The sequence below is a fragment of the Anopheles funestus genome, chromosome 3RL (genome assembly GCF_943734845.2).
Source record: "Anopheles funestus chromosome 3RL, idAnoFuneDA-416_04, whole genome shotgun sequence".
Classification (NCBI taxonomy): Eukaryota; Metazoa; Arthropoda; class Insecta; order Diptera; family Culicidae; genus Anopheles; species Anopheles funestus.
Window position 1 is genome coordinate 16,317,707 of NC_064599.1, and position 26,480 is coordinate 16,344,186.

A 26,480-nucleotide genomic window follows, 5' to 3' on the forward strand; every position below is an offset into this window, starting at 1 on the left:
ACTCAACAAAAAATCCAAGTTAAATCTAGACAATAAGCTCTTGCTATATGCAGCTATTATACGGCCCAACATCACTTATGCCTCTCCAGTCTGGGACCCATGCGCTAAACTTAGATTGCAAAGAATACAAAACAAATTTCTCAAAACAATTTTAAATGTGCCACCTTGGTTCAGAACTAGAACTTTACACAGAGTTTGCCGAATTCCTACCATCGAAGAATTCAATAGCAAACTAAATCATAACTACAACAAAAGATGCAGAAATAACAATATAAACATACAACTTATATGAAAAATCTCATCCCTTCCCCGTGATTACTATAATCTTCCTCGAATTCTTAACAATCCTTATGCTCCAAAAACCTAATTACCTAAAAGTTATTGAGAAGGTTAATAGCAGAATGCTATAAAATTAGAATAATTTAGGTTTAATAATTAGTCTGTAGTTTTCAAAAATAATTATTAGGATAAGGATACAAAACTAGGTAGGTTTTATTGAAAAATTTTCCCTACTCTTGCGTTTAATTCGAGTAATTATTAACATCCTTGTATTCTAACTGGCATTGCCAAATAATTTTTAGTATGTAGCGAGGAAAAATTATGTTGTTGAATCCGCTGTCAAATGTATATTATTACTCACAACTATTGAAAAAAAAATGTACCATGAAATATACAAACACTACTACTACTACTACTACTAAGCTCTTTAAAGAGTGAGTCAAAGGTCGCCACAAAAAGCCATGACTCTTTCAAGTGATAAATATCATTTTGATGTGTCAAATAACTTTTTCATGAGTGATACCCCTCTTTCAGAAGTGGAAAGACACTTTCAAGTTTATTTTTAATTATTCGTAACTAAAATTTGTTTAAAACACATTGTAAAGGAATTATAACAACTCTCTTTGGATATTTAAACTGACTCATGAGAGAGACTTAATTCATTCATTCGTTCTTACTCCATTTGTGCATCTCTAGTTTCGAGACATGTATGAATGTAACGACAAACACGCCTAGAAGTGTTCGCCGGAAGGTTATAAGCTCAAGCCTTAAAAGCTGTTGAAATCTATTGTTTCTAAGTAGTCAAAAACCCAGTGAGCGGGGAAGCAATAATTGTGGAGCTACTCAAAATTACAGTCCTAAAACCCTGTAATGAGATTTTCCTTTAATTCTTACCCACCTGATGTATCGATAGAGCATTGCCACCGGAATGTAAAAGAAGCTCACACGACCCTTTCGTCTTTCCGCCAAACTCATAACCTGTATCGCCAGCAGTGTTCCACTCATCGCGAGAAATGCATGCGTGATGTGCCCACCGTTCATGAGAAGCATGCTAACGATATTATGCCTCATCTTGCGTAAACAAAGGCGTAAAGCGAAAAATCGATCAGTCCAGCAGAAGAACATTCTACTACGAGTTTCAATACTAATAAAAGATTACTTACTTTCTCCACCTCTTCCGGATTGGTGGTCGGTATGACGTCAAGAAATAGGGTGGCATGGCCAAAGATAACGAGTGACATTATGATAAATCGAAATGCCTGAAAGCAGCGTAGCTTTTGATGCGTTTCATCTCGCGCACGGGACGTTAATCGGTACCAGTTGCGCTGTATGGAGAACGACACCCAAACCATTTTACCTTAGTTGGAAAAGGAATATTATATCGATGAGATATTCAACTGAACGTTACATTTAATTCTTACGTTTACTATCGAGCGCTTGTTTGTAATGTTCCGAGCTGAGTTTGTAGTTGATCGAGCTGTCGTACCATGACGAAAGGATCACGCAGCTTACGAGCAGACAAAGAATAATCAAGAACGAGATATCAAGTGCATCTAAAAGCGGGAAAATCACGTACCAATCATGAGCATTTAATTAGTTGTCAAGTTTGAGACACACCCACATACCTATAACAGTCTCATCGGTTGATTTATCGCACGTCAGTATCTCTGTGTAGGCCACCAAACCATACGTTGCATTCAGCTCCTTGTTGATGCAAATTTCCATCACATCCGCATACACTTCTCGATCGGTGGCAGCATTTTCCAAGATACCATCCTCGAATTTGTACTATAAAAAAACGTCGAATTTATTACACCCAGCTATTTCCCAACGAAGTCATAATTACCGTACCCTAACATCAATCGGGAACTTTTCCACCGTTAGCCCTTTCCTCGCCTGGGGTGATAGGTTTTCGATCGCTTTTTGACACTTTTTTACACATACGCCCCATTTCAGCACTTGATGATTATAGTGGCGCTTATAGTCGCTGGAGAATTCCTACAGAAAAAATACAAACGGGATTAATATAGCTTAATGTCTGCTTCACTGATCTCCTCTTGTATACCTCGATCAATCTCCAAAGCTCGGAACGATTGTCCGGTTTCAGTACGACTGCACTGGTACAGTACACACCGGCCGGTTCATTCGGTCCAGAGGATTGAAGACACTCGTCATAATCATCCATCTGCCACAGCTTCGGCATACGGTGGTACTGAGACACTGATGTGGAAGTTGAAACGTTTTTTTTTCGTTCATCCATTGCATGGTTACAGGACAAGGCAAGGGTTGATGGTGGTAAATGTGGAGGTCAATTATGTCGCAATAGAATTAACAAAACAGAAAAGGTAATGTGTGTTCAAGGTTTGTTTTTATCGAGTGAAGGTTAATTTCGGTTTTGATATGAACAATTGAAACAAGCGTTCTTCTGTTAAACACAATTTCACCATCAACATGTTCTTATACATAGATATCTTCCTTGATAAATTGAAATTAACTAACTCTGTCTCTATTATTTGAGGAACGCAATTTAATTCCATATTCCACACTTACTTTCGATAAATTCTCCTTCAATTAACACTATGCATAATATACACAGCGCACTCAGCACATGGTAGAAGTTCCCCATTTTGCTTAACTTCCAATGTTATTATTTCACACAATAACAGCTACTTACGGATGTCTGTAAACCTTTGAACGAACAAGAAGTACATAACGGTAACGAATACAATAGTCCTTTCCCTGTGGATGACCACTGTGTTATCGTCAGACCTCACGATTCATCCATTAATGCATCGGACAGAACAATTTCCAGCAACCTCCCAAATATGGAAAAGTTTTTTCGATACGTGAAGAAACTTCGGGCGTTCAATACTCATGCAAAAGGCCTTAAAATTAATATACATTTAAAGATGGTAGTATCGAAACCTTTACCATCATACATTGCACACCAAGGAGTTCATGTTGGCATTCACCGCCAGTGAAAAAAGTTATGCAGCAAACTAGCGTGAATAATAGGTTGAGATGTGTCAGTTCTTGCTGAGAAGCAGAAACACCTACAACATCATCACTTCCTGATTTGCACGAAACTACACGAGGACCGGCATTAAACACAATGAGATAACACTTCGGTGGCACCACCAACACTTCGTCACAATTATGCGAGCCCGACGCTGTTCACGGAATAAACGGAATAAAGGACGTTATCACCACACCAATTTTATCAACCATCCAAACACCTCACAGCATCCAATCGTTTTTCCAAAGACCCCGTAGACAAGAGAAGAACCGAACAATCGAACAGATCCGAAGCATCTGACCAGCGATCCTTGCTGACAATTGGAGAGAGTGCCGCACAAAACTTTTGGCCTCAGTTTGGCCTTTCTTGATAAAACCAGTATAAGGCGAAATCAACGATGCGTCCTTGATTGTATGGAGTTTTGAAAGTGCTCAAAAATGGTACAGTGAAGACAGCGGTGGTATTAAACTACTCAGGGCCCTAAGCGAACGTGAGGGACCGTAAGCAGCAAAGCAAACAGGGCCCCTGGAAGTTGCTTGCATTGAGAAAATAGTTCTGATTTTATACACTTGCGAGCACGGCCCCCGCGGCCGCTTAGTACCGTTAAACCCGCTACTGAGTGAAGAACATAAAAGTCACTATACTACTTTTATTTTAGGCTAACTTACCCTGCCACAAACCTAGTTTTGCCTCTTGAAATCTGTTTTGTAATTATTGTTTGCCAGTGGACATTTTTTTATATTTTTTTTAGTCTTCAAATACAAACATTTCATAGATAACTCTGGACATTTATTCCTGCAGAATTCATTAGAAACATTCAATGAGTTTTTGAACAAATTATGGGAAAACATTTGAATTCTGAACCACTGTCGGTAAGAAAACTCTACAAAGACTGGAGCGGTAAATTATCCGGAGGTTTAACGCATCCCACTTGATTCTAGTTAAAATTTGGGCGCATGACAAAGTGGACATTCATTGTTCATTGCACCTGTTAGCGGACAAACCCAGGCCATGCCACGTGAAGGAGAGGCCTTCCGAGCCCTTGGTTTAACCGCCTAACAGGATAGTCGGAGTTTTTGCCCAAAAGAGGTTACTGTCGCCAATTGTTCATTAAACTTCCCGCTAGTGTTCTCGGTACGTGTGAACCTATGCTGCGAAAGTGGAACAATCCGAACAGTAACTTTTCGGATGAGGGCAGAAGACTCGGATGAGATTCGCAACAAAGCCTAAGGTCAACTGAAAGTCGAGACGTTCTCCGTTCAAGTTCTGAATTAAATCTGATTTTATTAACAAATTTCTTTAGCTTATATGCTAACAATGTTTGAATGTGTTTGTGTTTTAATTGTGCGTATTCGCTTACGCATTATGGTGGTATTAGTTAGTTAAATCGCGTTGGTCTTATCGTTTTTTGTTCTATGCTTATCCTAAGATCTGTTTGTGCCTTGTCCTAAATGCATTTTAGTTTTATTGCTTCCAAATAATTGAATGTTGTTGGAATAAGTTGCGACCCATAGTCCGAACAGCACCTTTTTCTCTATCTACCTTGTACTAGCTGGCAACCGTATTAAGCGTTTTTGGAGTTGACAGCCGGAACCGCATGTATTGCGCAGATCAATGAACTTAACTACTCGCGTTTCATCCTACTTACCTAACAGACGTTAAAATATAGTGAATCGATTTTTTTGTAATAGCTCCAACCACTGCCTGTTTTTTCATCTAAGCGAATAAAATCGTCTCGTGTGTGCACATGTATTCCTTAATTTATGCACTTAAGTCGGTTGTTTTATTTTTGCAATTCCTTAGACCTCCTACACAATCTTTAAACCTCCTTCGTAAGACCTACTTGACGCATGATTTATTTACAATGCCAATCGTTGGTATCGTGAAAACAGACCTTTCCAAAATTCGCTGTTTATTTTGGTCTAGCTTAACAATCCCATGCGGTAAGTTACAATTTTAAACAAAGCATTCAATCCTCTCGTTGCATCCGCAACGGCACCTATGACCACTTTAGGATGAGCCGAATATTCAATGTCTGGATCATTCTTGAAAGCGTGGTGAAGTAATTAAGCGAATGTGGTTATTGCTAATTTGTGTGCCTATATTTGATCCAGCGATCTTGACTGCATTCCGATTGTCGTTGCTGGTTTCTGATACTTCACAGTCACAGGATGCGAGATTTTAGTTCTTTTTCTCCTTCGGCGGCACCAAAGTTTCAACATTGGATCATTTCTGACATTTCTGGATCTCCTTGGTCTTATTTACCCGTAGCAGGATAGTCAGTTCTGCGTACGGGATACGGTCGAGAATCATAACATACATTTTTTCATAAAATGCACACTGCACTTCCATTTTATTTACCACACTATACTTTAGGTAACATTGCCCAATTGATTTATTCGTTACGATTTCTTCGTTGCAGTAGTGTTCAACATAATTCGTGTAGCGCGTAAAAATGACTATGCCTACATGATATGGTAATAACTCTCAAAACCCCTCGAGGAAAAGCAGAAAAGAACGAATAAGATTGGCCGCAACAGGTCACCAAGCGAAGGCCCCAAGCGAAGTTCTCGAAAACTTATTCTCAAACCATTCGCGAAACTTTCAAAAAGTTTCATCACTAAAATTGTAATAGTGTACAGTGACTTTTTTGCTCTTCACTGTACCATTTTTGAGCGCTTTCAAAACTCCATACGATCAAGGACGCATCGTTGATTTCGCCTTATACTGGTTTTATCAAGAAAGGCCAAACTGAGGCCAAAAGTTTTGTGCGGCACTCTCTCCAATTGTCAGCAAGGATCGCTGGTCAGATGCTTCGGATCTGTTCGATTGTTCGGTTCTTCTCTTGTCTACGGGGTCTTTGGAAAAACGATTGGATGCTGTGAGGTGTTTGGATGGTTGATAAAATTGGTGTGGTGATAACGTCCTTTATTCCGTTTATTCCGTGAACAGCGTCGGGCTCGCATAATTGTGACGAAGTGTTGGTGGTGCCACCGAAGTGTTGTCTCAATGTGTTTAATGCCGGTCCACGTGTAATTTCGTGCAAATCAGGAAGTGATGATGTTGTAGGTGTTTCTCAGCAAGAACTGACACATCTCAACCTATTATTCACGCTAGTTTGCTGCATAACTTTTTTCACTGGCGGTGAATGCCAACATGAACATTCTTCTAAAATTTCTGCATATTTTCGTTTGTCCTTGACATGTGACCAGCGATATTTCTCCTTGGCGTGCAACGTATGATGGTACATGTTTTGATACTACCATCTTCATATGTATATTTTAGGCCTTTTGCATGGGTATTGAACGCCCGAAGTTTCTTCACGTATCGAAAAACTTTTCCATATTTGAGAGGTTGCTGGACATTGTTCTGTCCGATGCATTAATGGATGAATCGTGAGGTCTGACGATAACACAGTGGTCATCCACAGGGAAAGGACTATTGTAATCGTTACCGTTATGTACTTCTTGTTCGCTCAAAGGTTTACAGACATCCGTAAGTAGCTGTTATTGTGTGAAATAATAAGATTGGAAGTTAAGGAAAATGGGGAACTTCTACCATGTGCTGAGTGCGCTGTGTATATTATGCATAGTGTTAATTGAAGGAGAATTTATCGAAAGTAAGTGTGGAATATGGAATTAAATTGCGTTCCTCAAATAATAGAGACAGAGTTAGTTAATTTCAATTTATCAAGGAAGATATCTATGTATAAGAACATGTTGATGGTGAAATTGTGTTTAACAGAAGAACGCTTGTTTCAATTGTTCATATCAAAACCGAAATTAACCTTCACTCGATAAAAACAAACCTTGAACACACATTACCTTTTCTGTTTTGTTAATTCTATTGCGACATAATTGACCTCCACATTTACCACCATCAACCCTTGCCTTGTCCTGTAACCATGCAATGGATGAACGAAAAAAAAACGTTTCAACTTCCACATCAGTGTCTCAGTACCACCGTATGCCGAAGCTGTGGCAGATGGATGATTATGACGAGTGTCTTCAATCCTCTGGACCGAATGAACCGGCCGGTGTGTACTGTACCAGTGCAGTCGTACTGAAACCGGACAATCGTTCCGAGCTTTGGAGATTGATCGAGGTATACAAGAGGAGATCAGTGAAGCAGACATTAAGCTATATTAATCCCGTTTGTATTGTTTCTGTAGGAATTCTCCAGCGACTACAAGCGCCACTATAATCATCAAGTGCTGAAATGGGGCGTATGTGTAAAAAAGTGTCAAAAAGCGATCGAAAACCTATCACCCCAGGCGAGGAAAGGGCTAACGGTGGAAAAGTTCCCGATTGATGTTAGGGTACGGTAATTATGACTTCATTGGGAAATAGCTGGGTGTAATAAATTCGACGTTTTTTTGTAGTACAAATTCGAGGATGGTATCTTGAAAAATGCTGCCATCGATCGAGAAGTGTATGCGGATGTGGTGGAAATTTGCATCAACAAGGAGCTGAATGCAACGTATGGTTTGCTGGCCTACACAGAGATACTGACGTGCGATAAATCATCCGATGAGACTGTTATAGGTATGTGGGTGTGTCTCAAACTTGACAACTAATTGAATGCTCATGATTGGTACGTGATTTTCCCGCTTTTAGATGCACTTGATATCTCGTTCTTGATTATTCTTTGTCTGCTCGTAAGCTGCGTGATCCTTTCGTCATGGTACGACAGCTCGATCAACTACAAACTCAGCTCGGAACATTACAAACAAGCGATCGATAGTAAACGTAAGAATTAAATGTAACGTTCAGTTGAATATCTCATCGATATAATATTCCTTTTCCAACTAAGGTAAAATGGTTTGGGTGTCGTTCTCCATACAGCGCAACTGGTACCGCTTAACGTCCCGTGCGCGAGATGAAACGCATCAAAAGCTACGCTGCTTTCAGGCGTTTCGATTTATCACAATGTCAATCGTTATCTTTGGCCATGCCGCACTATTGCTTTCCCTCACACCGACCACCCATTCGGAAAAACTGGAAAAAGTAAGTAATCTTTTAGTAGTATTGAAACTCGTAGTAAAATGTTCTCCTGCTGGACTAATCGATTTTTCGCTTTGCGCCTTTGTTTATGCAAGATAATGCACAATATCTTTAGCATGATTCTCACGAACGGTGTGCAGATCACGCAAACATTTCTCGCGATGAGTGGAACACTGCTGGCGATACAGGTTATGAGTTTGGCGGAAAGACGAAGGGGTCGTGTTAGCTTCTTTTACGTTCCGGTGGCAATTCTCAAACGATACATCAGGTGGGTGAGAGTTAAAAAGAAATGTAATTAAAGATCAGCTGACTGAACTCTAATTTAAGAAATAAATTTTTAATTTAAAAAAAATAATTTTATTTAGATTAACACCAGTATATGCATTTGTGATCTTACTACATGCCACGTGGCTACTTAAGCTGCAAACGGGGCCATTGTGGCGTTGGTTTGCCGAAACGGAACAAACATTCTGCCGACGCAATTGGTGGACGAACTTGCTGTACATCAACAACTACGTGCATCCTGACGAACCGGTAAGAAAGTGGATTAGTTAACTTGAACGTGAACATGAAAGTAAAGAAATTACACTTGATTACATTCTTGACAGTGTGTCCTGCAAGGATGGTATCTTGGTGCCGAATTCCCAGCATTCATCGTAGCACTGATCGTGTTGATTGCGATCGTCAACTATCCTCGTGCAAAGATCGCCATTTTGTCGGCTGTGCTCGTTGCAGCCTACGTCGTGCCAGCTTTTTTCATCTACTACCAAAAGCTGGAGGGAGTGTTTGTGGTTACATTGGAGTAAGTTATCCTTAAATAAATATATTTCGTAGCAGAAAATTATCAAGCCTCTGATTGTAAAACCTAAAATCATTATTCTAAAATGTCAAAATTGTCTTACTCTGCTGCTCCCCAATCATAGAGCTCAACGATACTTCTTTTGGTACGACAAATATTTCCTGCAAGCCTACATACCTACGCACATTAACTTTGGCAACTATATGATGGGCGTCCTGAGCGGAGTCATCTTTACGGAGCTTCAGAAACGTTCGATAAATCTCGCCAAAAGTAAAACGTTTCGTACCGTGTGGTACGTAACGCTTTGTAGCCTTCCACTTTCGATGCTACTGTCGTACATGTTCTACGTGAATGACTACGAAACTCCATCCGTATGGATGTCGATTTACTTTGTCATCTCCAAGAACCTTTTTGGCATCGGAATTGGAATCATTCTTCTAGGCTCGATCTACGGTGTTAACGGTGTACTGCAGCGAATGTTGAACTATCCGTTTTTCGAACCGTTGGGCCGGTTGACGTACGGTGCCTACCTAATTCATCTATTCGTGATGCGCTACATGTTTGTCAGCACGCGTGGACCGGTTTATTATAGCGATACACTCACGGTAACGGAAGGATCTGATGAGGTTAAGGCAGTTAGAAGATGATACTCATATGCTATTTTCTTTCTTCCTTTTGTAGCTTTCCTTAGTGTTTGGAGCGACGGTGATGTCCTGTTTGATGTCATTGCTTCTTTGTTTGCTGCTAGAGCTACCAACATCCGCATTGCAGAATCAAGTGATTGAAAGTTTTAAAGGTAGGAACGATTAAAATTGAAAAAAAAACAATAACTCATTTTCGTAATACCATAAAACGTCTCTTCTTACAGAACCAAAACCGAACCGCATTGATGAGGAAAGTAAAACCAATCAATCCTTGTTGCGGTCGCAACGTTAGATTTGAATATTTGTTTAAAAATTGTAACTTATCGCATGGGATCGCCGAGCTAGACCGAAATAAACAGAGAATTTTGGAAAGGTCGGTTTCACGATACCATCGATAAGAATAAATCATGCATCGCGTAGGTCATGCGATGGAGGTCTATGGGAAACTTGAACAAGCGTCTCAAGTGCAATAAACGGCTTGGGAAAGGAATGCATGTGCAACACAATGGGCTGCTTTCAATGTTGGGTGGAATAAAACTGAAATGTTTAGGACAAGGCACCAAAACAGATCCTAGCCATGTGTTTATTTAGGATGAACATAGAAGAAAATTAGAAAAGACCAACGCGATCTAACTTACTAATACCACCACAATGCGTAGGCGTATACGCATAAATAATACACAAACACTTTCAAACATTGTTAGTATATAAGCTCAAGAAATTTGTTTATAAAATCAGATTTAATTCAGAACTTGAATGGAGAACGTCTCGACTTTCAATTGAATTTTCTTGATCTATCCTAAGGCTTTGCGTTGATTCTCACCCGAGTCTTCTGACCCATCCGAAAAGTTGCTATTACCGGATTGTTCCACTTTCGCAGTATAGGTTCCTACGTACCGAGAACACTAGCGGGAAGTTTAATGAACAATTGGCGACAGTAACCCCGTTTTGGTCAGAAACTCAACTATCCTGTTTTACGGTTAAACTAATGACTAGGAAGGCCTCTCCTTCGCGTGGCCTGGCCTGGGTTTGGCCGTTAACAATCCTAAACATCTACGTCCGCATTAGAAGAAAAGAAAAGACAACTGCAAGTGTATTAGGACTGTTTGAAGAATAAAAATAATTCTTTTTAGTTTTTAAGCGATGATTTCTTCGGTGAACAATAAGAATTTCCTTAGAACTCAAAACCTCGAAAAGATAACGAATACTTTGGATTTAAGACGTGTTTTTTTCATAAATAGGATTGCCTTCGAACAGTTACTACTGCCAAATATAGTCATCATGGAACCAAATGTGAAATGTGGTCCAATATTTGGCGTATGAGAGAAATAAATTTTACGCTCTAGTCAATAGAAAGATCCTAGAGAAAAGCTACATGAATGGAAAGTAGAAAATAATCCTGGATGCGATTTTTGAGGAAAAACAGTAACCCCAAAGCACAAAGTAAAAGAATGTCATAGAGTAGAGTAGATATAGAATGATGAGGAAAATTATGAACGAAAATAATCTTCAATGCTCCTTCTTGGATGAATTTTTGAGACCAAGATTAAAATTTTGAGACACGAGTTTGAGTCTCGATACCCTCAGTTTATACTTAGTCGAAATATCCGTGAAAATTTCTAGATATGTGAAATTAATCGAATATGTGAATAAAAAAAAGGAAGTATGAGGAAAAATCTCAACTGTCCTTACGCCGCGACTTCAAATCGACGCTGCTCACAAACAACCGCAAAGCAATAGCAGACAACAAACCATGCCAAATTTAAGAACTGTGAGTAGCCTGATCTAAGACAACATTTACATTGGTTAGGAGAAGGTTTGGCACATTCTCCATGTTTTGATGTTTTGTTTCTGTTTTGTCCAATTATTCTACATAATTTTAAACAACTCAACATACAACTAAACAACTCTACATACTTCAAACAACAACATTTTCTGTGGTAATTATATGTAAAATTGATCATTCAAGAATTGTTTTATTAATCACTGTCCTAACATCTTTATGATAATTTCTTCATTTCTCGGTCCGGATTTTCCTACGTTGTGGAATATTAGGAAGACAAAGATGCAGCGTGAACGGTCTATGAGCAGAAAATAGCGTCAAGGTTATGTGGTTCTTAAATTCGGCTGCAGGTTTGCGGAAACGTAGTATCGATCGATTCGCGAATCCGAAAAATGTTGTATACACAGTGCCGAATCAAGTTTCTCGGGGGCCTTTAAAAGAACTGCAGTTGGGGATCTAAGATTAAACCTGACCGCATGTTGTATACACAGTGCCGGATCAATTTTTTTTCGGATGCCCTAAGAAAAGTTTTAGTTGGAGTTCTAAAATTAAAGCTGATTGCATTGTCAACATGCATCAGAGAGGTCTATTCTGCAATACATAGGGAAATGAGTGTAGGGATACATTCGAAGAATTAATTAGTTCTGCTCCACAACGTCTCGCTCATGTTAAGCACGACATTGTATACAGGAAGAAAACATTTTAGAACGCTAACGTCTTGCAAGAAAGAGTTCCAAGAAAGTAAGTCTGTATGAAATGGCGATCTCAATTAAGTTAATAAATGCTTGAGTTAAGCTCATTCATTTTGTATAAGCCATGTCACACGACTCGAAAGTCGACTCTAGACATGAGAGTAATAACTCATTCATGTGAGTTAACTCCGAGTAAGTGACTCTCATGAATGAGTTAATTCTTCGCAGACTATTTGAGGAGCTAATTTTAAAGATCGATAAAACCCCGATTTAAAAATTACGAAATTGTGGTAGATTTATGAAAAGAGAAAATCTAAGTGTAAAATGATATAAGAAAATAAAAAATAAAAGTTTCATCACTAACATTGTAATAGTGTATAGTGACTATTTTTTGTTCTTCACTGTACCATTTTTAATCACACTAAAAACCAAACGATCAAGAACACGTTGTTCATTTCGCCTCATACTGGTTTTATCAATACGTCCAATGTGAGGCCAAAATTTTGTATAAATTTTGTAACTCTATCCAATTGTCAGCAAGGATCGCTGGTCAGATGCTTCGGATCTGTTCGATTGTTCGGTTCTTCTCTTGTCTACGGGGTCTTTGGAAAAACGATTGGATGCTGTGAGGTGGTTGTATTGATATAACTGGTGAAGTGATAACGTCCTTTATTCCGTTTATTCCGTGAACAGCGTCGGGCTGGCATAATTGTGACGAAGTGTTGGTGGTGCCACCGAAGTGTTGTCTCAATGTGTTTAATGCCGGTCCACGTGTAATTTCGTGCAAATCAGGAAGTGATGATGTTGTAGGTGTTTCTGCTTCTCAGCAACTATTATTCACGCTAGTTTGCTGCATAACTTTTTTCACTGGCGGTGAATGCCAACATGAACATTCTTCTAAAATTTCTGCATATTTTCGTTTGTCCTTGACATGTGACCACCGATATTTCTCCTTGGCGTGCAACGTATGATGGTACATGTTTTGATACTACCATCTTCATATGTATATTTTAGGCCTTTTGCATGGGTATTGAACGCCCGAAGTTTCTTCACGTATCGAAAAAACTTTTCCATATTTGGGAGGTTGCTGGAAATTGTTCTGTCCGATGCATTAATGGGTGAATCGTGAGGTCTGTCGATAACACAGTGGTCATCCACAGGGAAAGGACTATTGTAATCGTTACCGTTATGTACTTCTTGTTCGCTCAAAGGTTTACAGACATCCGTAAGTAGCTGTTATTGTGTGAAATAATAAGATTGGAAGTTAAGCAAAATGGGGAACTTCTACCATGTGTTGAGTGCGCTGTGTATATTATGCATAGTGTTAATTGAAGGAGAATTTATCGAAAGTAAGTGTGGAATATGGAATTAAATTGCGTTCCTCAAATAATAGAGACAGAGTTAGTTAATTTCAATTTATCAAGGAAGATATCTATGTATAAGAACATGTTGATGGTGAAATTGTGTTTAACAGAAGAACGCTTGTTTCAATTTTTCATATCAAAACCGAAATTAACCTTCACTCGATAAAAACAAACCTTGAACACACATTACCTTTTCTGTTTTGTTAATTCTATTGCGACATAATTGACCTCCACATTTACCACCATCAACCCTTGCCTTGTCCTGTAACCATGCAATGGATGAACGAAAAAAAAACGTTTCAACTTCCACATCAGTGTCTCAGTACCACCGTATGCCAAAGCTGTGGCAGATGGATGATTATGACGAGTGTCTTCAATCCTCTGGACCGAATGAACCGGCCGGTGTGTACTGTACCAGTGCAGTCGTAGTGAAACCGGACAATCGTTCCGAGCTTTGGAGATTGATCGAGGTATACAAGAGGAGATCAGTGAAGCAGACATTAAGCTATATTAATCGAGTTTGTATTTTTTCTGTAGGAATTCTCCAGCGACTATAAGCGCCACTATAATCATCAAGTGCTGAAATGGGGCGTATGTATAAAACAGTGTCAAAAAGCGATCGAAAACCTATCACCCCAGGCGAGGAAAGGGCTAACGGTGGAAAAGTTCCCGATTGATGTTAGGGTACGGTAATTATGACTTCGTTGGGAAATAGCTGGGTGTAATAAATTCGACGTTTTTTTGTAGTACAAATTCGAGGATGGTATCTTGGAAAATGCTGCCATCGATCGGGAAGTGTATGCAGATGTGGTGGAAATTTGCATCAACAAGGAGCTGAATGCAACGTATGGTTTGGTGGCCTACACAGAGATACTGACGTGCGATAAATCAACCGATGAGACTGTTATAGGTATGTGGGTGTGTCACAAACTCGGCAACTAATTAAATGCTCATGATTGGTACGTGATTTTCCCGCTTTTAGATGCACTTGATATCTCGTTCTTGATTATTCTTTGTCTGCTCGTAAGCTGCGTGATCCTTTCGTCATGGTACGACAGCTCGATCAACTACAAACTCAGCTCGGAACATTACAAACAAGCGCTCGATAGTAAACGTAAGAATTAAATGTAACGTTCAGTTGAATATCTCATCGATATAATATTCCTTTTCCAACTAAGGTAAAATGGTTTGGGTGTCGTTCTCCATACAGCGCAACTGGTACCGCTTAACGTCCCGTACGCGAGATGAAACGCATCAAAAGCTACGCTGCTTTCAGGCGTTTCGATTTATCACAATGTCATTCGTTATCTTTGGCCATGCTGCACTATTGCTTGCCGTCACACCGACCACCCATTCGGAAAAACTGGAGAAAGTAAGTAATCTTTTAGTAGTATTGACACTCGTAGTAGAATGTTCTCCTGCTGGACTGATCGATTTTTCGATTTGCGCGTTTGTTTAAGCAAGATACCGCACAATATCTTTAGCATGATTCTCATGAACGGTGCGCAGATCACGCAAATATTTCTCGCGATGAGTGGAACACTGCTGGCGATACAGGTTATGAGTTTGGCGGAAAGACGAAGGGGTAGTGTTAGCTTCTTTTACGTTCCGGTGGCAATTCTCAAACGATACATCAGGTGGGTGAGAGTTAAAAAGAAATGTAATTAAAGATCAGCTGACTGAACTTTAATTTAAGAAATAAATTTTTAATATAAAAAAATAATTTTATTTAGATTAACACCAGTATATGCATTTGTGATCTTACTACATGCCACGTGGCTACTTAAGCTGCAAACGGGGCCATTGTGGCGATGGGTTGCCGAAACGGAACAAACATTCTGCCGACGCAATTGGTGGACGAACTTGCTGTACATCAACAACTACGTGCATCCTGACGAACCGGTAAGAGAGTGGATTAGTTAACTTGAACGTGAACATGAAAGTAAAGAAATTACACTTCATTACATTCTTGACAGTGTGTTCAACAAGGATGGTATCTTGGTGCCGAATTCCAAGCATTCATCGTAACACTGATCGTGTTGATAGCGATCGTCAACTATCCTCGTGCAAAGATCGCCATTTTGTCGGCTGTGCTCGTTGCAGCCTACGTCGTGCCAGCTTTTTTCATCTACTACCAAAAGCTGGAGGGAGTGTTTGTGGTTACATTGGAGTAAGTTATCCTTAAATAAATATATTTCGTAGCAGAAAATTATCAAGCCTCTGATTGTAAAACCTAAAATCATTATTCTAAAATGTCAAAATTGTCTTACTCTGCTGCTCCCCAATCATAGAGCTCAACGATATATCCTTTGGTACGACAAGTTTTACCTGCAAGCCTACATACCTACGCACATTAACTTTGGCAACTATATGATGGGCGTCCTGAGCGGAGTCATCTTTACGGAGCTTCAGAAACGTTCGATAAATCTCGCCAAAAGTAAAACGTTTCGTACCGTGTGGTACGTAACGCTTTGTAGCCTTCCACTTTCGATGCTACCGTCGTACATGTTCTACGTGAATGACTTCGAAACTCCATCCGTATGGATGGCGATTTCTTTTGTCATCTCGAAGAACCTTTTTGGCATCGGAATTGGAATCATTCTTCTAGGCTCGATCTACGGTGTTAACGGTGTACTTCAGCGAATGTTGAACTATCCGTTTTTCGAACCGTTGGGCCGCTTGACGTATGGTGCCTACCTGATTCATCCATTCGTGATGCGCTACATGTTTGTCAGCACGCGTGGACCGGTTTATTATAGCGATACACTCACGGTAACGGAAGGAACTGATGAGGTTAAGGCAGTTAGAAAATGATACTCATATGCTATTTTCTTTCTTCCTTTTGAAGCTTTCCTTAGTGTTTGGGGCGACGGTGATCTCCTATTTGATGTCATTGTTTCTTTGTTTACTGCTAGAGCTACCAAGATCCGCATTGCAGAATCAAGTGTTTGGAAGTCTTAAAGGTAGGAACGATTAAAATTTAAAAAAAAAACAATAACTCATTTTCGTAATACCATAAAACGTCTCTTCTTACAGAACCAAAACCGAACCGCATTGATGAGGAAAGTACAACCAATCAATCCTAAACATCTACGTCCGCATTAGAAGAAAAGAAAAGACAACTGCAAGTGTATTAGGGCTGTTTGAAGAATAAAAATAATTCCTTTTAGTTTTTAAGCGATGTTTTCTTCGGTGAACAATAAGAATTTCCTTAGAACTCAAAACCTAGAAAAGATAACGAATACTTTGGATTTAAGACGTGTTTTTTTATAAATAAGATTGCCTTCGAACAGTTACTACTGCCAAATATAGTCATCATGGAACCAAATGTGAAATGTGGTCCAATATTTGGCGTATGAGAGAAATAAATTTTACGCTCTAGTCAATAGAAAGATCCTAGAGAAAAGCTACATGAATGGAAAGTAGAAAATAATCCTGGATGCGATTTTTGTGGAAAAACAGTAACCCCAAAGCACAAAGTAAAAGAATGTCATAGAGTAGAGTAGATATAGAATGATGAGGAAAATTATGAACGAAAATAATCTTCAATGCTCCTTCTTGGATGAATTTTTGAGACCAAGATTAAAATTTTTGAGACATGAGTCTCGATACCCTCAGTTTATAGTTAGTCGAAATATGTGTGAAAATTTCTAGATATGTGAAATTAATCGAATATGTGAATAAAAAAAAGGAAGTTTGAGGAAAATAATCAACTGTCCTTACGCCGCGACTTCAAATCGACGCTGTCCACAAACCACAGCAACGCAACAGCAGACAACATACCATGCCAAATTGAATAGGTGATATATTTGTTTTTTCCTTGATAACATTACATGGTAGATAAATTCAATGGCATTTTAACAATGATGGGCAAGCAAAACATGGGGTCTATTTTTCTAGATATACAGGGGGCATTTGATTCAGATTCTCCACACAAACTGAGTCAAAAATTGCAAACTGGGGGCTAGGGACAAAATTGAATAACTTCTTGTTCAATTTTTTGTCGGAAAAAGCTATGAGTTTTAACAATGGTCACGAACAATTGAAACGAACCAGCTTCCACGGACTAGCACAAGGGCCCTGTTTGAGCCTGTTATATATTTTGTATGTGAGCGAAATAGATTCTTATCTAGCGCCAAACTGTAGCTTTAGACAATTGGCAGACGACGGTGTCATATCAGTCGCAAGCAGGGCCGCCGCCGAAATATAACAGGCTTTACAACCTGTAAACCTACAGGATTACCTTACCTAGTGGTCTGCAAACCTTGGTATCAAGTTTTCTGCAACGAAAACTGAAATGGTAGTCTTTTCTCCCTTTATCGACACTGATAAAAATAGGGAGAAGGAACTATATGACTCCAACATTGATGTCTTTATGGGGAAAAGATATCAATCACCGACAACTTCCGATACCTTGGTGTATGGTTCAACTCGAGATTAAACTGGAGCACTCATATTGCATACCTTATTAAAAAGTGCTTGAAAAGAATCAACTTTCTAAGGATAGCCAGAGGATTCTGGTGGGGCGCACACCCAACAGATGTCCTGCTACTATATAAGACTACGGTGTTATCCGTATTGTTTCATTGGGCATCCAATACGCAGATACTTAAACTGGAGAGAATTCAGGACGATAGTCTTAGACTCGCACTGGGGAGCATGAAATCAACACACAACATGTCCCTAAAGGTGATCACCGGAGTGATGCCGCTAAGATTACGTTTTGAAATGCTGTCGCTGCGGCTTCTAGTCCGTTCTTCAGTATCAAATGAGAAAATCAAGGTGCGTGAGGTCATCATAAAGGTCATACCTAATGATCTACGCTCGAGGGTAGTGCCCGGCATGTTCGTGAATAAGTACTATAATAAGTACTAATAAGCAGTGAATTGAAGCGAGCGCCCTGACCAGTACTTCATTTCTAGTGATAAATAGCGCCTTAGCGCTATTGAGGCACTGAAAACTCCATGGGCAGTTAAGAGTCAAGACTTTTTTATTGTAAAAATTATCTAGTTGCTTGGCTCGCTAATATGGGTTCCTTCTCATTGTGGAATTCCCGGCAATGAAAAGGCAGACTCACTGGCCAAAACAGGCGTCAGAGAGGACGCATTTTATGACCGATACATCTCATCCCAAGAGTTCCTTCGTTACGCACAGCAACTTTTCCTGTTTCGCTGGCAGAACATGTGGGAAGCGGACGAACTCGGGCGGTTCCTTTTCGCGGTCTCTCCGCAAGTGTCGCTGCGGCCTTGGTTCGGTGGGTTCTCTGTAGATCATGCATTCATTCGGATGATGTCTCGACTCATGTCGAATCATTTTGCTCTGGATGCACATCTACAGCGTATTAATCTGGCTCAGACGAAAATCTGTGGCTTTGGATTCCACGATGTGGATCGCCTTCTGTGGTCTGGAATGGAATTTGAAGTCGCGAAATCCTGCTTGATAAGCGCAGTTGAGGCCATCGGCAGACAGCCGGATACACCGATTCGAGATGTTTTGGCTTGCGGGGACCTGAAGTACATGAAGTATTCTCCTTTGAATCCTATCCAAATTTTGCCTCCTTCCCGTTCCTCCTACATCTATTGTTATCCGTTGTGTTGTATCCGTCTATATATGTTTTTTGTTGTTGTAGTGCCTTAGCCAAGCCGTTGAGGAAACAGTCGTAGAAGAGGCAGACCGGGTGTTCTGTGTTGTCCTCAAGATTCTAACTGTTGTTTGTTCTATTACAGTCCCGTATCTACGACTAGATCGCCATTGGTTCACTACACCAGCCGCGCAGACCCGACATCTAACTCATCACCACCAAATCACAATGAAACAACAGAACTGCATAGCCCAAGCACAAAACGAAATAAGACACTAACACTCTGCACTCAACAACAACACCACCAACAACTACAACCACAGCAAAAGACATCTACAACCGAGTATGCCCGGGATAAGGCTATTGACAGGGAGGAAATGTGTTATGAAAATTGTAATCACTTCAGCCCTCTGTGGCTCACAATACAGCTAAAGCCGTGATCATGTAATATAAATAAATAAACATAACTTCGACAAGCATGGCTGCAAAAAAAGTATCTTAATTTTTTGCTGCTTTTCAAACTGCTAGTGCTAGTAACAAAACCATAAGATAAATGGTCTAAGATCATCATACCTACTCATGACGACATTGGAACGCCGAACGACTTACTGCCCAAGTTAAGCCGGGTGCCATTTACATGGAAGGACTTTCAACGTCATTTTATGGAATAAAGCAAAAAACAAACTGAACATTTAACACCATCACAACCGACGTCAGTTTAACTGAGGCGAATTTTAGTCAGATTTTGATAGTTTAGTTTTGGTTGTGCTGTTGAAAGTGTAGCATCGGATTTGAAATAGGGCAGCTGGGCCAACTAGCTATAATTTTGTGATATAATTAGGATAGGAACTTGGGGAAAATGGGGAGCTTTTACCATGTGCTAAGTGTGTTGTGTATCTTATACATAGTGTCCATTACAGGAGAATTCATTGAAAGTAAGTGGTTCTGAAAGAAATGAAGAATTGATAAATTCTAATTACAATGTTGAAGATATTTTATTATCTTTATGTTGCATCGCACCGGGAATTCAACAGTATTCAGAATAGTCATTATTTAAAGTTGCTGATATATCTTACTAACTGTTACAATTGTTAATACATTTTTACTCTATTTATCAATCGAAAAGTAATTAAATGCTGTGCTTAAGAATGTCACTTTTGCTTCAGTAAAGGTCAAGTAACAGAAATTCACATAAACTTCTTCTTGTCTTCCATATCTTTAATAAAAGTTTGCAGCGTGATGAAAATGGAATAATAATTCACTTTCGAAACATGAAATAGAAAGTCGAAAAAGATTTTACGAACAATTTGGAATTTTAAAATAGTTAAAAAAATATGTGCTACATTTAATTGCTTTATCACAGTTTTGATATTTTACGAAATGTAAATATAATGAGCTTAAAAGGATTACATTTATAGTTTGTTCGAATTTTAAATTTTCTAAAGCTACACCAAAATATTGCTAGAAAACATTTGCCACTGGTTGAAAGTGAGAATATTAAAGCATTTCGTTAGAAAAAAGAACCCATTATTATTACACTTTCAATTTGTAGCACTTTCTGTTGAAGACGAAATGGTGTTTGGCACAAATGCGCTTGTTTTTCACAACAAACACGAATTTAACCTTCACTCGATAAAAAACAAACCTTGAGACGAGTGATATATGTTTTAATGTCATCTGAACACACACTATCTTTTCTTTTTGCTAATTCTATTACGACATAATTGACCTCCACATTTACCACCATCAACCCTTGCCTTGTCCTGTAACCATGCGATGGATGAACGAAAAAAAAACGTTTCAACTTCCACATAAACAGTGTCTCAGTACCACCGTATGCCAAAGCTGTGGCAGATGGATGATTATGACGAGTGTCTTCAATCCTCTGGACCGAATGAACCGGCCGGTGTGTACTGTACCAGTGCAGTCGTAGTGAAACCGGACAATCGTTCCGAGCTTTGGAGATTGATCGAGGTATACAAGAGGAGATCAGTGAAGCAGACATTAAGCTATATTAATCCCGTTTGTATTTTTTCTGTAGGAATTCTCCAGCGACTATAAGCGCCACTATAATCATCAAGTGCTGAAATGGGGCGTATGTATAAAAAAGTGTCAAAAAGCGATCGAAAACCTATCACCCCAGGCGAGGAAAGGGCTAACGGTGGAAAAGTTCCCGATTGATGTTAGGGTACGGTAATTATGACTTCATTGGGAAATAGCTGGGTGTAATAAATTCGACGTTTTTTTGTAGTACAAATTCGAGGATGGTATCTTGGAAAATGCTGCCACCGATCGGGAAGTGTATGCGGACGTGGTGGAAATTTGCATCAACAAGGAGCTGAATGCAACGTATGGTTTGCTGGCCTACACAGAGATACTGACGTGCGATAAATCATCCGATGAGACTGTTATAGGTATGTGGGTGTGTCTCAAACTTGACAACTAATTGAATGCTCATGATTGGTACGTGATTTTCCCGCTTTTAGATGCACTTGATATCTCGTTCTTGATTATTCTTTGTCTGCTCGTAAGCTGCGTGATCCTTTCGTCATGGTACGACAGCTCGATCAACTACAAACTCAACTCGGAACATTACAAACAAGCGCTCGATAGTAAACGTAAGAATTAAATGTAACGTTCAGTTGAATATCTCATCGATATAATATTCCTTTTCCAACTAAGGTAAAATGGTTTGGGTGTCGTTCTCCATACAGCGCAACTGGTACCGCTTAACGTCCCGTACGCGAGATGAAACGCATCAAAAGTTACGTTTCTTTCAGGCGTTTCGATTTATCACAATGTCATTCGTTATCTTTGGCCATGCTGCACTATTGCTTGCCGTCACACCGACCACCCATTCGGAAAAACTGGAGAAAGTAAGTAATCTTTTAGTAGTATTGACACTCGTAGTAGAATGTTCTCCTGCTGGACTGATCGATTTTTCGCTTTGCGCCTTTGTTTATGCAAGATGATGCACAATATCTTTAGCATGATTCTCACGAACGGTGTGCAGATCACGCAAACATTTCTCGCGATGAGTGGAACACTGCTGGCGATACAGGTTATGAGTTTGGCGGAAAGACGAAAGGGTCGGGTTAGCTTCTTTTACGTTCCGGTGGCAATTCTTTATCGGTACATAAGGTGGGTAAGAATTAAAGGAAAATCTCTTCTGGAAGAAGGAAAACCCTGTATTTCGGGTTGTAATTTTAGCTGCGTTTTTTATTAGGTGCGCTGGATTTATGACTAGGAACAATGTATTTCCACAGCTTTTAAGGCTCGAGCTTATCCCCTGTGAACCCCTGTGCGAACACTTCTAGTAGTGTTAGTCGTTACATTCATACATTGACACTGGAGATGCACAAACGTAGTAAAAACAAATGAGTGAATGAAGTCTTTCTGATGAGTGAGTTTATCTCCATAAAGAGTTATTATAATTCCTTTGCAGTGTAACTCATTCAAAGAAATTTAAATAACGAATAATTAAAAAAAAACATGAAAAACATGTTTTTTCACTCATGAAATAGTGGTATCACTCATTAAAAAGGTACCACTCATGACATTTGAAAGAGTCATAGCTCTTTGAGGCGACCTTTGACTCACTCTTTGAAGAGTCAAATGACACTTTTACGAGTCAAATGAGTCATTCCTAAGTGATATTTCACTCTTTCAAGAGCGAAGCTAACAAAATCCCTCCCCCTCAGCAACAATTTGATATTTAAGAATAACTTTTAATAAAGAGTCAATCGCAGATACAACTCATTCATATGAGTCACTCATTCAGAATGACTCACTCACTTTAAAGAATTAGTATTTGCACCTCTAATTGAAACACTACACCCAAATCAAGTTTGGTAAATTTTAGTTTAATAAGTAAACTATATTTCGCATAACTGCGTTCAACATTTATACTAACAAAACGCTTCCAAATATATACACAAGCTCATTCAAACAAAATGCAACTCAATTTTGAACAGTTATAAACACGAACCTCGAACAAACTGCAGTGTTAAAATCAATTGCTGCTGGTAAAATACATCAATTCAAGTAATCAAAAAAACCTTTTGCTATCCAAAAATTGAGTCCGCTAAACAGGAAGAGTTTGGAGCCAACCCAAATTAAATCGAAAAACCGTGCAAAAATTCAACTAACTGACAAATAATTTTATTTAGATTAACACCAGTATATGCATTTGTGATCTTACTACATGCCACGTGGCTACTTAAGCTGCAAACGGGGCCATTGTGGCGTTGGGGTGCCGAAACGGAACAAACATTCTGCCGACGCAATTGGTGGACGAACTTGCTGTACATCAACAACTACGTGCATCCTGACGAACCGGTAAGAAAGTGGATTAGTTAACTTGAACGTGAACATGAAAGTAAATAAATTACACTTGATTACATTCTTGACAGTGTGTACAACAAGGATGGTATCTTGGTGCCGAATTCCAAGTATTCATCGTAGCACTGATCGTGTTGATAGCGATCGTCAACTATCCTCGTGCAAAGATCGCCATTTTGTCGGCTGTGCTCGTTGCAGCCTACGTCGTGCCAGCTTTTTTCATCTACTACCAAAAGCTGGAGGGAGTGTTTGTGGTTACATTGGAGTAAGTTATCCTTAAATAAATATATTTCGTAGCAGAAAATTATCAAGCCTCTGATTGTAAAACCTAAAATCATTATTCTAAAATGTCAAAATTGTCTTACTCTGCTGCTCCCCAATCATAGAGCTCAACGATATATCCTTTGGTACGACAAGTTTTACCTGCAAGCCTACATACCTACGCACATTAACTTTGGCAACTATATGCTGGGCATCCTGAGCGGAGTTATCTATACGGAGCTTCACAAACGTTCGATAAATCTCGCCAAAAGTAAAACGTTTCGTACCGTGTGGTACGTAACGCTTTGTAGCCTTCCACTTTCGATGCTACCGTCGTACATGTTCTACGTGAATGACTTCGAAACTCCATCCGTATGGATGTCGATTTATTTTGTCATCTCCAAGAACCTTTTTGGCATCGGAATTGGAATCATTCTTCTAGGCTCGATCTACGGTGTTAACGGTGTACTGCAGCGAATGTTGAACTATCCGTTTTTCGAACCGTTGGGCCGCTTGACGTATGGTGCCTACCTGATTCATCCATTCGTGATGCGCTACATGTTTGTCAGCACGCGTGGACCGGTTTATTATAGCGATACACTCACGGTAACGGAAGGAACTGATGAGGTTAAGGCAGTTAGAAAATGATACGCATATGCTATTTTCTTTCTTCCTTTTGTAGCTTTCCTTAGTGTTTGGGGCGACGGTGATGTCCTGTTTGATATCGTTGCTTCTTTGTTTGCTGCTAGAATTACCAACATCCGCATTGCAGAATCAAGTGTTTGGAAGTTTTAAAGGTAGGAACGATTTAAATTCTAAACATATGGAAACTCTTTTTTTGTAGTACCATAAAACGTCACTATTTCTTATAGAACCAAAGTCGAACCGCATTGATGAGGAAAGTCACGCCAATCAAGGCGAAACTACATTTACCCCGGATGGAGAACAAAAGAAAAATGAATTGTAAGGGTATTAGGACGGTACGAAGAATAAAAATAATCGTTTTAGTTTAAAATGCTTCTTTTAGACAGTTCTATTTGCATAGATGTCTAAAAAAAACTTCTTATTAAATAATTTTTTTAATTGTGGAAACTGATACCAGCAAAAGTAATTTCTGTTGTTTTCATCAGCATACCAGCCATTCCAGAACGTTACTTCGTGTCTGCAAAAAGCTAAATAAATGAGAAGATAAAACAAAATAAAAAAGCCTTAAAAAAGCGAAACACAAAACAACTTTCTCCCGAGTTCTCAGTTTGACGTCATGGGAATTGAGTTTTCTTATTGGTTCATTCGTTCGGTATGCTGCAAAATCCCGGCAATAAAGTCTAGACCGATATCAAACCGATGTCGCCTTCAAACGACAGCAACGCAACAGCAGACAACAAACCTTGCCAAATTGAACGGATGATATTTTTCTCATCTTCCACGATTTCATCGAGAAAAGATGCACGCAGTTATAGTGTGCGGGTAAAAACAGGTTTTTTTTAGATGGTATTATAATGTCCCAAGATCCATAGTTTCCGTTATTCGCTAGACTAGGATGGTTTACGCAGGAATTGTGTGAACTCTTAACTGACGAACTGTCGGTTCTAAACTTTGAACAATAGCTACCATTCACGTGATCAATTTATGTACAGTATTTGAATGACGCAAATGGTTTTAGGGCCATGTTGGATGAAATATCACAATTTATTCTTTTGGGTTTTAAATTCTCACTGAAACAATCCAATAAATTGTATTCAACTATCGATGTGCAAAATAAAACGAAAGTTATATTCAGGAAAAAAAAATTGATAGAATTTCAATTTCCTTATAGCCATTTATCATTTCAGTTCGTCATTTTTTCAATAACACACTCCGGTAAACTTTTGAGACGCAATCGGTAACACTCTCAAGGACATATACATACAGAATCACGGTTATTCGTGCACAACTTTTTCAACTAATTAACGTTCGCTATATGTACCAGAGCATGACAAGGATTTGTGTGACTACATTTCCTATCATTGCACTTCTTCTTTGAACCCTCTTGACCTATTTCGGCTGTGAGGTTCATCATCATTTTGCAGATTGCTGAAAATAGGTGCTTACTGTATCAATTATCACCTAAAGCTGTATCACATCCACCAAGATGCTCGTTGAAATGATGTCAAAGCTGGTACCTAGAACATCATATGTTTTTTTTAATTTATAAATTTATTACAAATTGTTTTCAAATACGAAAAAAACGTTTGTTCATTGATTCACTGATCAAATATTTTCATTTTCACCGTTTGTTTCGTTTGTGCTTATAAATTTGTACAAAGTTTTTTTTTTGCAAATCATCGTTGTGACGTCAATATCGTATGTTTATGGTAATCTTTTTTGCACCTTTCGTGGGAGTCAGTTTTCTAGAACCTGATACGTTACATTGTGATCTTAAATTATCGAAGATTTTTTTTCATCCTTAGCGTTGTTTACATTTTCTCTGTATCTTTGTTATTTTTTTGCGGAGTTGGTTTTTGTTTTCTTTAATTTCTCAGCTCAATACTAAATTAAAAAAATCGTCCCAAATTTAAAAATATATTATTGATAATTTTTTTTTGTTGCATCAAACGAACTCTCTAACAGCTAATGGTACCATTTCTTAAGATATCTTAAAAATAAACAAAAATACTTGTATTCATGGCACAAATCACAAAGTAAACAGCCACCGAAAGAACGTTGCCCCACGTCGA

General features: G+C 39.0%; 6 protein-coding genes across 8 annotated transcripts in view; 5 read left to right on the top strand and 1 right to left on the bottom strand.

Moving 5' to 3' along the window:
• The window catches only part of LOC125772377 (uncharacterized), a 36,569-nt gene extending 11,847 nt beyond the window's left edge, over window positions 1–24,722 (top strand). The window contains exons 9-17 of the mRNA XM_049444024.1: window positions 7,245–7,399; window positions 7,467–7,613; window positions 7,677–7,839; window positions 7,912–7,978; window positions 8,318–8,566; window positions 8,664–8,832; window positions 8,907–9,100; window positions 9,222–9,702; window positions 24,446–24,722. Of these exons, the coding sequence (XP_049299981.1) occupies window positions 7,245–7,399; window positions 7,467–7,613; window positions 7,677–7,839; window positions 7,912–7,978; window positions 8,318–8,566; window positions 8,664–8,832; window positions 8,907–9,100; window positions 9,222–9,702; window positions 24,446–24,607 (1,787 nt within the window). The 3' untranslated portion in view covers window positions 24,608–24,722. The remainder of the gene's footprint in view (window positions 1–7,244; window positions 7,400–7,466; window positions 7,614–7,676; window positions 7,840–7,911; window positions 7,979–8,317; window positions 8,567–8,663; window positions 8,833–8,906; window positions 9,101–9,221; window positions 9,703–24,445) is intronic.
• Window positions 1,080–3,180, bottom strand: LOC125769002 (uncharacterized). 3 transcript variants are annotated; one of them, XR_007418999.1, is made up of 3 exons: window positions 2,830–3,180; window positions 2,131–2,499; window positions 1,080–2,067 (listed from the first exon to the last, which is right to left on the bottom strand). XR_007418999.1 is itself a non-coding variant. In XM_049437367.1 (3 exons), exons 2-3 carry the CDS (start codon window positions 2,002–2,004, stop codon window positions 1,690–1,692), a joined length of 243 nt encoding a protein of 80 aa, XP_049293324.1. In that variant the 5' UTR covers window positions 2,005–2,499; window positions 2,830–3,180; the 3' UTR covers window positions 1,080–1,689. The 3 variants fall into 3 exon arrangements, 2 of the variants coding, with proteins under 2 accessions (XP_049293324.1, XP_049293323.1); XM_049437367.1 differs by having other exon boundaries at window positions 1,080–1,832; window positions 1,905–2,499; XM_049437366.1 differs by having other exon boundaries at window positions 1,080–2,499.
• LOC125768997 (uncharacterized) lies at window positions 6,678–8,069 on the top strand. The gene is made up of 5 exons (XM_049437361.1): window positions 6,678–6,914; window positions 7,245–7,399; window positions 7,467–7,613; window positions 7,677–7,839; window positions 7,912–8,069. The coding sequence occupies exons 1-5, from the start codon at window positions 6,839–6,841 to the stop codon at window positions 8,052–8,054; spliced, it is 684 nt and encodes a 227-aa protein (XP_049293318.1). The 5' UTR covers window positions 6,678–6,838; the 3' UTR covers window positions 8,055–8,069.
• On the top strand, window positions 15,060–24,448 carry LOC125769001 (uncharacterized). Its single transcript, XM_049437365.1, has 2 exons — window positions 15,060–15,217; window positions 23,331–24,448. Exon 2 carries the CDS (start codon window positions 23,968–23,970, stop codon window positions 24,409–24,411), a length of 444 nt encoding a protein of 147 aa, XP_049293322.1. The 5' UTR covers window positions 15,060–15,217; window positions 23,331–23,967; the 3' UTR covers window positions 24,412–24,448.
• On the top strand, window positions 15,774–17,628 carry LOC125769000 (O-acyltransferase like protein-like). The gene is made up of 2 exons (XM_049437364.1): window positions 15,774–16,352; window positions 16,429–17,628. Exons 1-2 carry the CDS (start codon window positions 15,951–15,953, stop codon window positions 16,555–16,557), a joined length of 531 nt encoding a protein of 176 aa, XP_049293321.1. The 5' UTR covers window positions 15,774–15,950; the 3' UTR covers window positions 16,558–17,628.
• On the top strand, window positions 20,306–22,441 carry LOC125768996 (uncharacterized). Its single transcript, XM_049437360.1, has 6 exons — window positions 20,306–21,135; window positions 21,203–21,349; window positions 21,413–21,575; window positions 21,648–21,779; window positions 21,844–22,037; window positions 22,130–22,441. The coding sequence occupies exons 1-6, from the start codon at window positions 20,998–21,000 to the stop codon at window positions 22,385–22,387; spliced, it is 1,032 nt and encodes a 343-aa protein (XP_049293317.1). The 5' UTR covers window positions 20,306–20,997; the 3' UTR covers window positions 22,388–22,441.
• Window positions 24,723–26,480: the final 1,758 nt, after the last annotated feature.

Coding starts and splice junctions, on each gene's coding strand:
- LOC125769002 (XM_049437366.1), bottom strand. CDS start 2,905: ATGGGGAACTTCTACCATGTGCTGAGTGCGCTGTGTATATTATGCATA. Junction 2,500..2,829: donor TGAAGGAGAATTTATCGAAA/GTAAGTGTGGAA, acceptor CTTCCACATCAG/TGTCTCAGTACCACCGTATG.
- LOC125768997 (XM_049437361.1), top strand. CDS start 6,839: ATGGGGAACTTCTACCATGTGCTGAGTGCGCTGTGTATATTATGCATA. Junction 7,614..7,676: donor AGTTCCCGATTGATGTTAGG/GTACGGTAATTA, acceptor GTTTTTTTGTAG/TACAAATTCGAGGATGGTAT. Junction 7,840..7,911: donor ATCCGATGAGACTGTTATAG/GTATGTGGGTGT, acceptor TCCCGCTTTTAG/ATGCACTTGATATCTCGTTC.
- LOC125769000 (XM_049437364.1), top strand. CDS start 15,951: ATGATGGGCGTCCTGAGCGGAGTCATCTTTACGGAGCTTCAGAAACGT. Junction 16,353..16,428: donor ATTATAGCGATACACTCACG/GTAACGGAAGGA, acceptor TTCCTTTTGAAG/CTTTCCTTAGTGTTTGGGGC.
- LOC125768996 (XM_049437360.1), top strand. CDS start 20,998: ATGCCAAAGCTGTGGCAGATGGATGATTATGACGAGTGTCTTCAATCC. Junction 21,350..21,412: donor AGTTCCCGATTGATGTTAGG/GTACGGTAATTA, acceptor GTTTTTTTGTAG/TACAAATTCGAGGATGGTAT. Junction 22,038..22,129: donor ATTCGGAAAAACTGGAGAAA/GTAAGTAATCTT, acceptor TGTTTATGCAAG/ATGATGCACAATATCTTTAG.
- LOC125769001 (XM_049437365.1), top strand. CDS start 23,968: ATGCTGGGCATCCTGAGCGGAGTTATCTATACGGAGCTTCACAAACGT.